The 17,728-nt window shown below is 41.8% G+C and overlaps 2 protein-coding genes and 1 long non-coding RNA gene across 12 annotated transcripts in view; 1 reads left to right on the plus strand and 2 right to left on the minus strand.

Annotated features, from left to right (window-relative positions):
• The window catches only part of LOC119247199 (meiotic recombination protein DMC1/LIM15 homolog), a 32,679-nt gene extending 23,138 nt beyond the window's left edge, over positions 1-9,541 (plus strand). For all 3 annotated transcript variants that reach the window (XM_037513450.2, XM_037513449.2, XM_037513451.2), the window contains 2 exons: positions 5,147-5,263; positions 8,854-9,541. In XM_037513450.2, the coding sequence (XP_037369347.1) occupies positions 5,147-5,263; positions 8,854-8,923 (187 nt within the window). In that variant the 3' untranslated portion in view covers positions 8,924-9,541. The remainder of the gene's footprint in view (positions 1-5,146; positions 5,264-8,853) is intronic.
• Positions 1-17,728, minus strand: part of SEPTIN3 (septin 3) — a 78,536-nt gene that overhangs the window by 55,909 nt on the left and 4,899 nt on the right. The gene's annotated exons all lie outside the window — the stretch shown is intronic.
• Positions 10,810-15,174, minus strand: LOC119247200 (uncharacterized). 4 transcript variants are annotated; one of them, XR_005125672.2, is made up of 4 exons: positions 15,120-15,174; positions 13,411-13,509; positions 12,870-13,016; positions 10,810-11,108 (listed from the first exon to the last, which is right to left on the minus strand). It is a non-coding gene; the product is annotated as an uncharacterized LOC119247200 (long non-coding RNA). The 4 variants fall into 4 exon arrangements; XR_005125671.2 differs by having other exon boundaries at positions 12,870-13,026; XR_005125670.2 differs by lacking the exon at positions 13,411-13,509 and adding an exon at positions 13,557-13,639.

Here is a 17,728-nt window from a genome sequence, read left to right on the forward strand (position 1 = left end):
TTGTGCCAGAGGCAGGAGCGGCAGTCAAGTGGTAGTGAAGGTCTTCCCAGTTGGGCGTCTCTGACCAGTTGAGGTCTGAAGCAAAGGCCTTTCCAGGCGAGAGTCCCAGGCAAGAGTTGGAATTCATCTGATTCCCTGCCTTTTATGGCTTTCAAGGGTCCCTTCACACCTCCCAACAGTGGGCTGGGTTTCAAACCTAATTGTCAAGTTTTCGCAATTGTCTTTGGTTTCACAACCCTAACCCCACTGGCATGAGAGACCTGACCTGCTCCTAGGCCAGCCGCCTCCGCTGCACCATCCCTGAAAAAAGGGCCTGAGAGCTCTTACAACAGCAGGCAAGCCAGTGAAGTTCAGTGAAAGCTCAGATGGCTAATTTACTAATGATGAAGAATGTAACCACATTTGAGTCCTTGTGATCAGTGGAGATTCATTCTCTCCTTCCTGGAAGACCCTATAGGAATCCAAATGCATTAAAATGCATTTGCATTTTAATCCAAATGCATTTACTAAATATGGAATCCAAGCAAAGGAAAATAATGCAGTGATTTAGGAGATTATCTGCCACATAATAAGTAAATCCTGGTGGTTATGTTATTCATACCCATCTACATTAGAGGGGGTAGGAACCATGAATCTCCTAAACTTAAATGAAAATTTTGCATATGTATACACAGGCATTTTTCGAGGAGGAAGTTGTACCTTTGGTTAACATCAAAGTGTTAGTGATCCTCAAGAAAGAGTAAAAGCCGTACAATCTAAACAAAGTTCTACACAGAATCCTGAATACCATGATGGAGCAAGTACAGTTTGAATTGTCTTGGCATTCTCCCACAGCTGAAGCTGTCATGCTGTGTGACAATCTATTTTAAGTATAACCTCTTAATTTATGAATCATTTTTGAGGCCTTTTCTCCCCATATCTCTCCTATATAGTTTATAGTAGTTTTGCAAATTCTGTTATTTATTTCCCCATTTAGTTCATTTGAAATCCTCTCCTTTGGAGATAATCTTAAAACTTAGGTTCTTCACCCAGAGTAATAAGTAGCAAGCAGTAGTACCCACGCTCTTTTGTGCTCAGGGCACCACATTGGTAAGCACAGACAATAATTTGCTAAGTTTGTAAAGCCATGGCTATACAGTTAGAAGCTCCAGTATCCTGTTCTTCTTTAGAGTGTCTGTATTCAAGGTTAGGGAGATTACTTCAATTGGGGGGAAATCCTAGCTCCTTTTACATTTGCTTTTCTGTCAGAACTCCTTTCAGAAGTTACTGGAAAATATGTTACAATCTGTTTTCAGAAGGATGTAGGCAGGGAGACCCATATTGTCCTTTGTACATTCAATAATATTTACTGAGTGTCTTCTACATTACAGTCCCTGTTCTAGGCACTAGAATTACAAAGATGAAAAAAAGATTTAGCATTTGTGGGGGAATGAGACCCATGAATTAAAAATTACAAAGTAGTGTGCTTTCATAGGGGGAGTACACACAGTGGTATGAAAACACAAAGAAGACAGGCTCTACTGTTTCAGGGGATTAGGCAAAGTTTTCTAGAAGGAATGACATTTGATGGGTGAGCAGTAGCTAAATGAACAAACACAGTGGAAAAAGGGCTTTTGTTTCCAAGGGAATCGTATGTGCAGAAGTATGGAGGCATGGAAAGACAGGCTGAAATAAAGAGTTTGAGAGGGAAGGATGAAGAATAGTACAACTATAGAGAAGTGGGAGATGGCAGATAGAAAGATAAGTTGAAGGATTTCTGTTATTTTTGTGAAGCAGGCAATGTTCAAGGTGTGGGGACAGGAAAGGAAAAGGGTGCTTAAGGAGACTGCTGGAGGCTGCAGATGGGAGCAGCTAGCCACGCTCATATGGAAGAACTCCTGAGCAGTATTGCGAGACCATCTGTGAGAAGCAGTAACATAGCTGTGAAAACTCGCCACCCATGTAGCTAATCCTGACTCTCCTTTCTTATCTCCTCTTAGTAGAAGTTTCTAGCTGATCTACCTTCTGTGGAAGCACCATCTTTCTGCAGTATTCTAATACTCTCCTTGGTATTTTTGTGACTTCTGTATTTTTAGTGCGAGAAGTAGTTGTGAGCACCCACTGTGTAACTAGTCGCTACAAAGATAAATACTATGTAGTCTGTCCTTAAGGAGCTTAGTAATAAGTAATAGAAGAGGGGTTGAAGGGGACTATATAAGTGAATAATAATAGTACTAAAGGAAAACTTGAAAAATTCATTAAAGAAGCATAAATTCAGTGTTTACAAGTTCAGAGTTCACAGCCCAGTTCAGAATATCATCAAGACCTCAAGCAGCTCATCTAGATACCACATCGGATTCTTTTATTTATTTATTTATTTATTTATGGCAGCTCTGTTTTTTTTTTTAATTATAAATTTTATTTTTATATTCCCCATACAATTGCGACCCCCTTATTTTGACCCCATCCCTCCCTCCCCGCCCCCCACCTCCCATAGAGTGTCTCTGGTTCATAGTTGTTTGTTGATTTTGATTTTCACTTTCTTATAGTTATTCATTTTCCTGGTCCCTTATTTAAGTTTTCTAGATTCCTGCTATGAGTGAGACCATCCGGTATTTTTCTTTTTCTTTCTGGCTTATTTCGCTGAGCATGATCCCTTCCAGCGCCATCCATGTTGCTGCAAATGGCATGTGTTTATCTTTTTTGAATGCTGAGTAATATTCCATGGTGTATATGTACCACATCTTCTTGATGCAGTCATCTATTTTTGGGCATTTGGGTTGTTTCCAAATCTTAGCTATTGTAAACAGTGCTGCTATAAACATAGGGGTGCTGGTGCTCTTTGGAATTGCACATCGGATTCTTTTAAAACCTTGAAGAACTACCCATAATGTAGTGACCTGGGAAGATTAGAGCCATTCCATTAGAAAGAGTGGCATTAAGGGCCTCCCCTGTGGCCTAGGGGTTAAGTCTTAGCACTATCATAAATGTGGCCTGAGTTCGATCCCTGGCCAGGGAGCTGACCCATGTGGCGCAGCAGACCTCTCCTGTCTTACCCATTGCTCCCCTCAGCAGTATATTTCAGAAAATCTGCCTGTTCTGCTCCTCACTCTATCTCTGGTGAATCCTCTCACACACATACCCTCGCACCTCTGTGTACACCCATTTCTTGTATACATAAATAAATTTTAAAGATCTTTAAAAAAGAGAAAGAGTGGCATTAAGCATTATAGAGACAATTCATCTCAAGCAATTTTATCTGATTAAAATGACTTTATTGCTTTAATACCTCTTCAGCTGCCTGTGTGGAGCACCCAGCCTCTTAACTTTTTACTGCTGTCAGCTACCTGGCTGCTTTCTTGACAATGGTTTATTCCAGAACTAAATCTTGGTGTTTATTTCCATATTGGACCTGAAGTTTCTTAACCAATCCTATCCAGTCCATCAGGGATCTTATGGTCTTGTTTAACCTCTGAGCTATTTAATTAAACAACTCTTTATATTAGACTTCTTTACCAGAGAGCTTCTTACTCCCACCAACCTACAGTCTACTTAACTGCATGCCAGTCAGCCACATCCTCACTACACCAAGCCTCATGCTTAGAGTGAAGCAAGCAGAATTTGAATCCACTGTAACTATGGCCTCCCTCAGCTGAGGCTATTGTGCTCTATCACAGTTTATTCTGATCATGTAGATTCACTTGTTCATGTTCTGTTTCCTTTATTGGTGATTTCAAAGTCTAGATTTTCTTCTGCATCAGTTGATATTATCATGTGTTTTCTTTTTCCTTCATTCTGTTGATATGGCATATTACATTGATGATTCCCTATGTTGAATCACTCTTGTATTCCTAGATTAGATCTTCCTTGGTCATGGTAATATGCTGCTGGATTCAATTTGCTGTTTTTTTGAAGGGCTCACTATTAAGGTTTCTAAGAACATTTCTCTTCCTACCTGCGGAGTGTATCACTCAAGATAAATGTCAGTATTGATGACTATCTTGCAATCATAATCATTTTGAATTCACATGACTAGACATAGTAATTGCTTATCTTTTTTGTATCCTTCTTTAGAAGAATAAACATTAGGGGGCCTCCCCTGGTGGCGCAGGTGGTTGAGCGCCATGCTGTGAAGCTGTCTGCAGCCTCTGCAGCGCTGGTTCCATCCCAGCCGGCCAGCGAGAATTCCACATGGCGTGGCAGACCTCTCCTGTCTCACCCACTGCTCCCCTCAGCAGTGTATTTCGTCAGTCTGCCTGTTCTGTTCCCTGCTCTGGCTCTGGTGAATCCTCTCACCCTCCCGCGCATCTGGCCTGTACCCCGGTTCTTGTATAAATAAATAAATTAATTAAAAAAAAAAAGAAAAGGAGACATTAGGCATCAGTGATAAAGACAACAATATTTCTGAGATTATCCTCACTACAAATGTATAATCAGTTCAACCTTGAAGGCTTCCACAGTATAGTGATGAACAAGGAGTTTCTGGGCCTTCCTGGTGGCACAAGGGGTTCATTCTCAGCACTATGGAAGCTATCAGCAGCCATTGCAGCATGAGTTCAATCCCTGGCCAGGGAGCTGACCCACATGGTGCTGCAGACCTCTCCTGTCTCCCCACGGCTCCCCTCAGCAGTGTATTTCAGTAGATCCTCCTGTTCTGCTCCCACTCTGTCTCAGGTGAATCTGCTCACCTCTCAAACCTCTGGCCTACACCCCAGCTCTTGTATGCATAAACAAATCAATCTTTTTTAAAAAATCAAGGAGTTTCTCAGTCTGCTCTCATTACATCATAGCTTATTTATTAGACTCAACTACACTTGGCACATAGCTCGTTAATAAATATTTCTGATGAATAAATAATAAATTCAATTTTTGTATTTTGTAAAAAAAAAATTACTTAACCCTACGAGTTTCCTAAAACAGCTCATTATGTTCTTTTTGTGTTTTCTCTTTTTTAAAAAAATTAAAATGTGAGCCATTTGTCATAGGAATCTCATTAGTCTGAACTGAATGGCAGTGGGGTATGAAGCAGCTCCACCTGCAGAGTTTCTGCCTCTGCTTGTTGAGAAGACGCGCCTACCCCACCCCCATCATCCACAGAAGGTGCCTTGTAATTGCAGATGTTAGTATAGCCACATGATGAAACCTGAAAGGTGTTTTGTTAATTCAGTTTTCAGGCAGACCCCAAAAAGCCCATCGGGGGACACATTCTGGCTCATGCTTCAACAACAAGAATAAGCTTGAGAAAGGGAAGAGGAGAACTCAGAATTGCCAAGATTTATGACAGGTAAATATATTCTTCTTAACCAGATTCTCTTTTATATAGTATTAAATAGAACTGCATCTTCTGAGCATCTAATTATTCCAGTGGCAGGTACTGTGCAAAATTCAAATGTGTGCATTTCTTTCTCAAAAACTATTTATTTCACTAAGAAGTTCCTACTATGCACAGATACTAGAGAGTCAGGAAATTTGTTGATGAACAGATTTGGTCCCTGATCTACTAAAGCTTGCAGTGATGCTAAATAATGAATTCATACCAATGAAAATGTGGTAAGTGCAGGGCAGGGAAAGTGCAAAGCATGAGAGGAATAAATAGAGTCACCTTCCAGGTGTAGAAACCAAGGCCCCAAGCAGTTAGGTGACCATTGTCCACTGTATCAATTTTCAGCAGAGCCCAGGGTGATTGTTTGTAAAACTATCATCTGCTTAAACTCCTCCAATGGCTTCTCATTTTAATTCAGGCAAAAAGCTTAGTGTCTACAGTAATTCATAAAGCACTACATGAACGGCCCTCTTCCTCTTCCTCCTGCTTCCCTCCCCTCACCGCCACCCCCATACTCATTGTACTCCAACCTCAAGGGGCATCTTGATCTTCTATAAATATGCCAGGCATACTCCTGCTGCCTTAGATCCTTTGTACTTACTGTTCTCCCTAGATGGACTAATCTTTCCCCACATAGCCCTCTTTCTGGTTATCTCCAAGTCTTTGATCAAATGTTACCTTCTCAACAATGCTCGTCTTCATGTCCCTATTTCTTTTTTTTTCAGTACTTTTTTTTTTTTTATAGAGGCATGTTTTTATTTATTTATTTGTTTGTTTGTTTGTTTGTTTATACATGCACTGGGTACAGTCAGAAGCGTGGGAGGGTGAGAGAATTCACCAGAGCCAGAGCGGGGAGCAGAGCAGGCAGAAGGAAGTACACTGCTGAGGGGAGCAGTGGGCGGCAGGAGAGGTCTGCGCGCCATGTGGGACCCTCCTCTGGTGGCCGGGGAGCAGCCGGGGATCGAACCGGCGTTGCAGAGGCCGCGGGCAGCTTCGCAAGCCAGCGCTCAACCGCTGCGCCACCGGGGAGGCCCCATGTCCCTATTTCTAATCACAAAGCTTCCTCCCCATTTCCGTATTTTGATCCCCCTTTCTCAGCTCTATTTTCTTTCCACGTAAACTTATATTCCAGTATATCATGTTTTTATTATTTCCATTATTTATGCTGTCACTTCCTCTCAAACATTAAGTTCCACAAAGACAGGAATCTTTGTCTATTTTTCTCACATATACATTCAGGTACCTACAAGGGGGATATAGCTGGTGCTCGATAAATATCTTCTTAAAGAGTAAATGAATGGGCTGGCCCCCACATACAACTAATAGATAGGACACCACAGGATTAGAATCCGTGCTACCTGAATCTAGGCCTACACTGTTTCTGTAGTTGAGTATAGGAATGAAGCCACTTAAATCATGCTATCTCTGATGTCTACTAGAGTTTTTGAGAATACTTTTTTTCCCCACCACTACCCCTTATGCCCCCTTTTGATGAAACAGGGACTGCTGACTGACCCCAGAGGTTCTTGACTTTGGTGCAGGAAGAAATTCATGAGGGAGTCAGAGTAGGTGTCAGAAATGAAGCTTTATTGCAGGTGAGGGTACACACTCAAGAGTAAGGCAGATTCAAGAGGGAATCGCACACATTATATACATAGTAATTATTAATAGTAAATAATTAATAGATGACAGTTCTGAGTAGCCTGTACAGTCACCATAACCTGGATATAATAACAGCACAAAGTAGCAGAAAGCTCTTTCTCTCATGGTCAGGATTTTTAAATTTCTGTTTCTGGTCTAATCTTTCATTCCACTTTTAGCCATTCATTTCCAGCTGCTTCCTGAACTCCTCTGCATGAATGTTTGAACTGTGTGCGTCAAGCAACATATCTAAATCTAATTTCTTATTTTTCCCTTCTTTCATGTACACAAAACTATCTGTTCCATTTTTTAGCTCATGCTATTACCTATACCTGGGTACTCCCATTTTGCCTCTTCAAATTTTCTGTGAGGCCACTCCTACTCAGCCTCCCTAGCACGTCTTCTCTTTAGAGTTGTCACATGCATACCTACTTTATGAGACTTAGCTCACTTTGCATGTGTGTCGTATGTCACAGCTTATCTGCTAGACTTCTTGGGAGCAAAGAATGTCTTGTTTTTGTAAAAGCTATAGGGTCTAGTACTTGTCAAAGTATGACCTTCAAAAAGTTAAACATTTGACTTTCTTGCAAATAAATTTGAAATGAACACATGTCAAAGATTCTATTCAACTCCTTAATTAATGAGGAAACACTGGGCCTCCCTGGTGGCGCAAGGGGTAAGTCTCAGCACTATGAAGGTATCAGTAGCCACTGCAGCACAGTTCGATTCCCAGCCAGGGAGCTGACCCGCATGGCGCAGCAGACCTCTCCTGTCTCGCTCGCTGTTCCCTTCAGCAGTGTATTTCAGTCAATCTGCCTGTTCTGTTCCCCACTCTCTGGTGAATCCTCTCACCCCCACCCCTGCACCCTGGCCTGTACCCCAGCTCTTGAATGCATAATAAATAAATCTTTAAAAAATATGAGGAAACACAGATTCAAAGGATAATTTAAAGACCAGAAATTTATGTAGTTAGTCAAAGGAATGCTAAAATAAATTTGCTCATGGAGGCAAAAGTTGTTCAACTGGAGGGATATCTGTTGTTTTACCACATAATGGAATTCATTTCCATTGCTACAGAATCACCTGTGTTGCTTCAGTTTTATACCTCTGCTCCTGTAGAGTTGTAGAATAAATTAAAAGGCAAAATTTAAAACAGCATATAATCATGACTCATCTACAACATAAAATGCCAAAGATTTTATTTAGCTCATTAATTAATGTGGAAACCAATCAGATTGTCTAACCAGATCAAAGGAAAAATCTACCACACATAACGTAGTCAAATACAGAATGCTGGAATGAATTATAAATTAATTAAAAATAGGTCAATAGTCATAGAACAACAGTTGTTTTCCTCCTCACACCATTTACATTTCTGTGCCTAGGAATATGTTTTACTCAGTTTTCTACTACTTACAAAGTTGTAAAATAGCTCAAAGTCAACAAAAGACAGAGCCCTCACAGAATTGGATGACCTGGAAGAATGTGTTAGACAAGCTATGTTTTCACTGAAGGCACCTAGTGACCTTTTAGTTTATTTCAAACCTTTCACACTTTACCCCGACATTAACTCTAATCACTAGGAAGGTGCACACCCCTTCAGAATTAAATAGCCCCCGAAGGCCCACTGCACATATGCTGTAAGAAAACCCAGTTACCCCTTTCACCTATTTCTAAATTTGGAGTGATTTTTTTCTTGACATTTAGGACCTTACGTAAAGAGGTTGTTCAATAAATGTTTTATGGGGTCAATAATACTTGTAGATAAATTGTGTGGTCCACATTTAGCTGTACCAACTCTGAGATGTCTCTGGAGACTCAGACTGATAGGAGTATGGTGCCTGTGACATGCATATAGTATTTATAGAAATAGAGCTTTTTATAAACTCTGTTCTCTTATATTCTGTTAGCCCTGAGATGCCTGAAAATGAAGCCACCTTCGCAATAACTGCTGGAGGAATTGGGGATGCCAAGGAGTAGGTGGAGAATTGATGCAAATTGCTTCTTAGTGCTTATTAGGAGCTGAAGAAATAGAAAAGTAGTCTCAAATTTCAGATTCTGAAGTAAGAGTTTGTTTTTTTTTTCACGTTATTAAAGTCAGCAAGAGATTGAAATCTTAAATTTATCTTAAAAGTCCTTGATTTATAATAACTATACTTTGCATGTTAATTCAGGAATAAATCTGTTGAAAAAAGTTGGGGAAAAGGCGCTTGATTTCCTCACTTAGCTTTCCAAAGTGAGCCCTTATAAGCAGATAGAGAGTCTAAGAACTCAGAAATGTCCCATTTTCCTGCCAGGGGCCTCTTCAACAATTAAAGAGGCAGAGACCAAAGAGGGAGTCCTGCAAGGGAAGGTTGTTTACAGGACACAAAAAAGCTCTTTTATTTATAAAATACTGTATTCTCATCTTTATAGCAACCAAAAATAAACATGAAATTAAGCTAAATTTTAAACCACTGACTTTTGACAAATTGAAATTACTTTTTTTTTAATAGAGGCATGCTTTATTTATTTGTTTGCTGGTTTGTTTGTTTGTTTTGTTTATACATGCACTGGGTACAGTCAGAAGTGCGGGAGGGTGAGAGAATTCACCAGAGCCAGAGCGGGGAGCAGAGCAGGCAGAAGGACCGAAGTACACTGCTGAGGGGAGCAGCGGGCGGCAGGAGAGGTCTGCGCGCCATGTGGGACCCTCCTCTGGTGGCCGGGGAGCAGCTGGGGATCGAACCGGCGCCGCAGAGGCCGCGCGCAGTTTCGCAACCCAGTGCTCAACCGCTGCGCCACCGGGGAGGCCCTGAAATTACTTTTTAAGAATGTACTTCTGATGTATGTGTATTTTATTGGAAACATAAAAAGGAAGGTAATTAGGAACTTTACAAATTTGGGTGAAAAAGGAAGAATGACTTGCATTTTAAGTTTTGAATAAAGAATTTCAAATCTTTTATAAAATATTAAAAATGTAAAATTCATTTTAGAAATGTGTAAGAGAATATTGTTTTTATAATTGTTAATATCTAGTTTTCAAAATGCATGAATCATAAAATATTTAAACATTAAAATACTAATAATATGCACAATGACAATCTTTATAGCTTCAAAAAGATTTAATCTCTTACGTTACTCAACTTGTATGAAAATCCAAGCATTGAAATTACCATTTATTGCAAAAAGTATTGTCTTTCATCTTTGATCTTCCCTACGTTGTATATGGAATGCTGTGCTAAAGAATATATAGGACAGTATATTCCTGTCCAATCATTTCTTTCTAACGAGCAAAGAAAATAAAAGGACAGAAAGGAGAACAGGATAGGTTGGCCATGCCAAAGTGAGGGATTGCAATTGACTGACTCAGAAAAGGGGATGTCTTTCATGAAGAAGAGAGGGACAGGAGACTTAGACCCAGGTGAGACCTGACTCAGGATATGTATCATTTTTTTTCTTGCATCGTTTCCATTTCTCCATCTCAGTAACACTCTGGATTTCTTTTCAAGAGTCACCTCTCCCTATTCATGGATTCATGCCATCTACCCTGAAACATCACTTGGGTGAGTGTATGGGTTAAAGGCCACTCATACACACAAAGACGGCAGGGCCGCAGCAGCAGTGTCAACCTCCCCAGGTTGTTATTGATTCAGCCTGCGGAGCTGCATGGATACATGTCCATTCCCAGGGTGCTTCTCTCTTCTGCCAATTCAGTGGTTTCCAATGTCCTTGTGCTAAGTCTCCTTTGGCTTCATTATCCAGAGTTGGAGTCTTCTGCTCGCAGTCTAGGGGTCTCGCCGAGGCACTGATGAGGTGACTCCCAAATGCTGTCTCGGGACTAGAAAGAAAGGAAGCTGGGAAGGCTATGCTGATACTCAGGCGGAGAGTCCTGCATACTCATACTCTTCTCTGCCAGTCTTCAGTATTTTAAAAGAAAGTTGTTAAAGAGACTATGTTAGTTGGGATCTTACTTAGCTGAATATAAGAGAAAACTCCAAAATAATAGTATCTGAAACAAAATCGAGGTATATTTTTCACTCATAGACAAGAAATCTGAAGCCAAGAAGGTCAGAGCTGCTGTGGTGGCTCTGCTTTGCCACTAGGAGCCCAGGATTCTATCTTTCTGCTTGACTATCCTAGGTCTTGGCTTCCAGTCTCAAGGTCAGCTCATGATCTGAGATGGTGTCTGGAAAGACAGAAGGGGAAAAAATGTCCATCTATCTGAGTCAGCTCTCCACACAGTACAACACTTCTACTCACATCTCTCTGGCCTGAGCTCTGGGGTATCTGTAGCAAAGAGGGTGGGGAAGTATAGTCTTTTGTTCTAGATGGCAGCACACTCAGACCAAATGAGAAGTTCTATATATTAAAGAAGAAGGAGAGTGGTGGTCAGGTAAGCAACTAGCAGTTTCTACCACAAAATCTTTCACCTCCTCAGCAACAACAAATTATCAAACATCTATTCTGTAGACAAGTCATTATAGGCATTCTGTCCTTGTCCTAGTAGAGCTTGCTGAGGAGTCTATGGGTTAGGATGCCTGCAAGTGACAGAAAACAACATAAAGTGATTTAAACCATGAGGAAATTGCCGTCTTGTAAAATAAGTCCAGAAGTTGACCAGCTCCATTGTTAATTGACTGATTCTATAATATCATCAAAGGCAGGTTCTTCTGCTCCATTTTCCCTTCTTTAAGTGTTGGTTTTCTTCAAAAGTTCCCCTCATGGTCAAAAGATGGCTTACATTAGTTACTTTCACGTCTTAGCACAACTACAGCTAGAAAAAGGCAAGGCACATCTTTCAGGCACAAGGAGACAACTTAGTGATGCCACTGCGTTGGTCTCATGCAGTGCCTGGAGGGTCTGAGATGGCTGGCTCCTGTATCTGGACTCTTGGCAGGGAGGGTTGCGAGGGCAGGACTGCTCTCTGTCGTCATTCAGTCGTCTAGCTTGAGCTCCCTCACGTAACCCTGATGCGAGCTGGCGTGCCTCCAGGTGTGTGCAGACTATATTTGGCCCCTGTGATCAAAATGATGTAAATACCAGGGCTGCTTGGAGACTCCAGTTGGTGTTGCGCTGACCTCTGGATGCTTTCACTGTCTGTGTCCTTATGTTCTGGTTTGTGGAGCCACCTGTTTACTTCACATTACCAAGACTGTGTGTTTCTAAAGTACAGTTGACTGGAACAATCATAAAGCTCATGGTCAGTTCTCCTTTTCCTTCTGTTCCTCAGCAGGATGCTGTCATCCTTCCTTTCTGACTCTCCATTCAGCAACATGACTGATCAATACCCCTGTTTCTATCTGGGGAACACATACGAATCTATTAAAATACATGAGCCCACCCCTCTAATTCCTGCTCAGTCTCTAAGGATGAGCTTGGATTTAAGCATCTATCTCCTTCCTTTCTGCCAGTCAGTGAGGGTTGACTTTCCATCTTTGTCAAAAGCAAAACAAGAATCCCAATCACCCGTTCTTCAGGAGAGAAGAAATCCTTATGTTTCACAGCTAACCTGAGGCCCTGCTCCAGTTCAAGAGTTCTTGGGAGGTCAAGGCCATGGTCACACAGGCCTGGCTGGTCTGATCTCTTCACTCTTGAGTTCCACCCAGGAGAGCTCAGGACAGGGCCCAGAAGGTGACATGCAGATCTCCCTTAGCCACAGTGACCCAGTATTTTACTTGAGTCAGTTTTATGGCTTACCCAGAACTGAGAAGCCACCATCGAAATGGTCTTGGTCACTCATCCTTTGGTGAGTTCAAGCCTATGATGGTTTTTCCTACTGCTAGCAAGTGAGGAGCCAGGAGGTCAGCTGCACCTGGACTTCAGCTGCTGAAAACTGACCGGCCGCCATCTTTGTACAGTTAGCAGGGTAGGCGGGGTAGGGTAGACTAACAGGAGCAAGGAACATAAAGAAAATTACATCCTTGTGCCTTACAATCTACCGGCTCACCTCTGACTTTTCAACTGGGACTGGGTATCAGTTATCTCACAGGTGGCTGCCTTCTCTCTGGCATCCAGCTCTCAACTGGTATCTGACTGGAAGTGGAACTCAGCAGTCCTTGGTGTTGTAGCGACACTGCCATTAAACCAGCAGCCTCTAGAGAGCACTAGCAAACATTACTAATTGTATTGAAGGTAAAGGTACCTCCTCCCCGTGCCCCCTCATGCAAAACTTTTTGACATTATCTGGATTCTGATTTTGCTTTCCCACACCCATCATTTAACACTGTCTTTACATGTATCTCGAGTCAACAATTAGCTAGGGTCCCCTTGACTCACAAGGCTGCTTAGGGAATTAATATTTTTCTGTCACCAAATGAGAGAGGGCTGTTGGCTGAGGCAAAGGCAGGGTGGATGTATCATCTTGCACATTCCAAAGGGAAATGCCAAGCATGTGTGTTTGTGTGTAGGATTTGCCAAGCCTTGTTGATGATGAGCCCCTACCTTCTCACCCCCCTCTCATGTATCTTTAAGATGGATAAATACTGCACCTCACTCTGGTGAGCCGACCGCACGGTCTGAACTCTCTCCTTCCTCAGCTTGCTTCTGATTTGCATTGAGGGGAGAAACTGAACAGCTGCCCCCATTATCTACAAAGAGAACAGGAAAATACCACTTTCAGGTGGTAAGTGCCTACCTTTGGTCGCCAGAGCAGCGAAGATCACTTAATTCCCTATGGTTGGGGGAGGTGGCAGACGTGGACCTTGAGTTATTCTATTTCTATGCACAGAGAGGAATTAACAAAAATCACAAAACTGGCATAAAAAAGATGTAGGTGAAGAATAGAGGCTGTAGAGGCAGGAAGGGCCACAGTAGGTTTTCTATGATCTGAGCAGACGGGGTAAGGAGAAGAGTGTCCTGGAGCCCTCGGTGGCTTTTGCAGCCTTTTATTGGGACTTACAGGACTTACCAGGGGTGCTGGGGAGGGTGGGGGCTGGGAGGCTGGCAGGCCACCCAGCCCCCAGCAAATCTTCACTCTTTCTGGGCTCTTCGGAGTTCTCTCATGGCCTTTCTTCTCTGCTGTTCCATTCTTTCATTCTCTTTCGCTCTGCTGTTCTGTTCTGCTTCTGCTGGCGTCCCCCTGACGCTGTCCTTATAAGCCTAGTCTCAGCCCAGGTGAATCCCATCTCCATATGCCCACACCCTACTCCAGGTGCCCGCCATCAGGCGTGCATTCAGGACCGCTGGGATCCATCATCCATCCTAATGGCAGGAGAGCAGAAAAGCCTGATGCTTTTTCATTTACCCTACAGCGGCCTATTCACATCTGCTGAGGCAGGAGGGTGGTGAGACGTCAGAGCTAGAATTTGGAAGGTCTTGAGTACCAGACTGTGGGGCCTGGGCCTTCAGGTTGTGGAGGACCAGTAGAAAGTTACTAAGCATTTTCTGTAACTCCTTTTTCTTTTTCAACTTTTTCTTTCCAGAATTTTACCCTTTTTATACTGAATGTCTTTTTATTTCTCTGCCACAAAAAACTATGAAACAAAAATTAAATTTCCTCATTTCCTGTGACCCTGAGGCTCTGTGTATTGGTAGACTGAGGATTATTACAATTATTAGAACGCAGTTAACCAAAGCAATATAAATGTATTACAGCTCAGCTATTCAACATAAAAAGTAAATTTTATTGGAAATGCATCCTTTAATAAGATAGAGGGAATTAAGATAAAGTAGGTCCTGTTTCCGTGGGAGTGTGTTACTTTTGGCTATTCTTTTTCTCCCGTTCTATAGCTGTACGTGCTGTGAAATGCTGATCATGTAATGTAGGTAAAAATGGAAAAAGTTTTGTTGTAGTCATGTCATTCAACTCTGATTTTCTTTCAAGTTATATGCCAAAAATCCAGTAATCTACAGAAGTTATTTTTACTGATCTAAATTGGCTGAAAATTCCACGAGGTCCTTCTTCCAATCTATTGAAAGCAAAGAACTGGAATTCTCTTCATTTGAAAAGGATGTGTTACCATGTTAACATCAGCGTTTCTAATTGTCCCTAAATTTGGTACCTCTGAGATTTTTATATCCATGGCAAAGTCCATAGTGAGATTTTGGGTAAAAGAGAAACACTTTCGTTTGTAGAGTGGGAGGATGCAGTTTTGAACAAATGTCTCAGTCATATCAATTTTAGAAAAGTATATATATATAGAAATTCAAGTTCTGGAAATAGATTTCCTCAAGTCTTGTGCCTGTGTCCCTCGCTTACCATAATTTAAAGGCAGCTGCTTTGCAGTCCTTGTTGACTTAAGTAGAACAGTATTTGCAGCCTTTATATCTGAAGCACAACAAACCGAGCCACAAAGAATCACTGGGTCCTGACAAGACAGAAAGCAGCAGCCTTGCGGTTCACACTGGGGTGCATTTATGATGATGAAATTGCAGAGCTGTGAGACAAGCCAAGAGAAATGTGTGTACAGAAGTTAGTATAGGTGCTGACAATAAGTTTTATTTACAAACAAATACTTACGGCTTTAAAACCTGAACAAAAAGAATAATTCTCCTAGTGATTGGAAATTGAGAATAATTTTTACTGCTATAACAACACTAAACACATAAAATTAAAAATGGCAATGGTATTACTGGTAGGTGACCCACATCTGCAGAGAAACTGCAGATGATGATTCCGAAGAGGGATCATTGACTCTGTGGTCCATGTCAGGCAGCGAAGCACAGTGGCTCCCCTGCCGTGGTTCTAGGTTGGAGTGGTTCTTAATGCCCTTTGTGACACTTCTGGCAATGTCTGGAGACATTTTTGTCGTCACAACATGGAAGCATAGGGAGATTCTATGGCGTCTAGTGGATAGAGTTCAGGAATGCTGCTAAACATTGCCATGCATAGGGTGACCCCGCACAACACATGACTATCACGGAATGACAATAGTGCAAGTCAAAACTGTGCCAGGCACCTGAGTCTACATCTACTATGCAGTGCTGGGCTAGCTACTTGATCTTCCTAAGCCTCAGCTTTCTCATCTACAAAGTAGAAAAATGATAACCACTGACATTTGTTGAGTGTTGTGTGCCAGCACCACTCTAAGTGGTATTATATTTGCTTTTTCCAAAATCCCTGCAAAGTACGGTTATCGCATGGAGACAAAAGCTCAGTGTACATACCTGGAACACGGTAACCATGAGCTCTCAATAGCTGTCAGTTCTTAGGTGTTTAAGACTTGATTTTTTTTTTTAGTGCGGTTTTAAGGTTCAAAACTGAGAGGCAAGTGCAGAGATTTCCAATACACCTCTTGCCCTGACACACAACTTCTCCCATTATCAACATCCCCCACCAAAGTGGTCCATTTGTCACAGTCGGGGAACCTACATTGACATGTCATATCACCAAGAGCCCATATTTACACTAGGTTTATTCTAGTGTTGTACGTCTGTGGGCTGGGTAAATGTGTGACATATCCAAAACTGTTATGGTACCATAGTTTCACTGCTTAAAAAATCCTCTGTGCTCCGTCTATTCATTCCTCCCTCCCTCTTGATACCTGGCAACATTGATCTTTTTACTGTTTGCATTGTTTTGCCTTTTCCAGAATGTCATGTAGTTAGAATCATACAGTAACTTTTTCAGATTGGTTCTTTCACTTAATATACACTTAATTTTCTTCCATGTCTCTTTATGGCTTGGTAACATATTTTTAAATGCTGAATAATATTCCATTGCCTGGATGTACCGCACCCATGTACTGAAGGACAGTGTGGCTGCTCCAGGTTTTGGCAATTAGGAACTGCTAGAAACATCAGTGTGAGCATAAATTTGCAAATATTTTGATAAATGCAGGAAACCAATTCCTGGGTCATATGGTAAGTACTTGGTTTTTCAAAAAGAGGATGAAATGAACAAAGCATAATTCCACTTTTACTAATAGTCTTGGCTGTTACTTGTAAAATTCCTGTGTTTTCTGATGTCCTGTGTTTAGGAACAAAACGTAAAAAGTAACTATATTTGGTAGGAAAACAAATATATCAAGAATGAGAAATGTATACTATAGATTTACTTTATAATTAGAAATTTGTCTGCCATAGCAAGACTGAAAATTCCCCCTTTTTTTGAGGCTGGGATTAAGCAGATGCTGGAATTAATCAAATAATGGAAATACACAATTTCAGACTGTGAAAATCTGTATGAAGACAAAGGAGTTATGAGATGCTGTTAAGACAGGGGCCTGATCTAGGAGCAAAATGTGAATTATTTCCTCACAGCATAAGGTAGGGGGGGTTTCTTAGGACCTACTTTATAAATTCATTATTGCCATAGAGGGACCCTCGGATTTAGTTACTTGGTATACATGATAACTAGGCAAACCAGCCCTCATCAGTCCTTTAGTGCCTGCACAGACTAAATCACAGGAGGAGCTCATTGGCCAATTCCTACAAGTCACCCTTTTACTCTCTCTTTTTAACTTTAAATGGGTAGATTTATTAGGAAAATGAGAAAGGAAAAAAGAGGCACCCGAGTAGTCACAGGCGGGCAGTAGAGTGCCCTTCCACCCGGCACATCACTGCTTGATTTTCAACCAGACCCTCTCTCCCTCAACTGTTTTTCCTACTGACCTGCAACAAGGCCTGTCACCTCTTGCCAGGATCCTGCAGTATCGTAATTAATCGGCCTGCTTCTGCCATAATCACTCATTTTAATATCCTCACTGCGGCAGGGCGTCCTTTTACTACTGCTGAGTGACTCCGCCAAAGCCGGCAGCAGCGTTCCAGCTCACGAAGCGGGAAGCACAAAGCCCTTGGTCTCTCCTCCTCGCTCTATCAACTCCAGCCACATTCCCCCTCTGGGCGGCCGCACCAGCCCGGGGTCTC

The sequence above is a fragment of the Talpa occidentalis genome, unplaced genomic scaffold (assembly GCF_014898055.3).
Source record: "Talpa occidentalis isolate TD23 unplaced genomic scaffold, MPIMG_talOcc4v2.1 talOcc4.16, whole genome shotgun sequence".
NCBI lineage: Eukaryota > Metazoa > Chordata > Mammalia > Eulipotyphla > Talpidae > Talpa > Talpa occidentalis.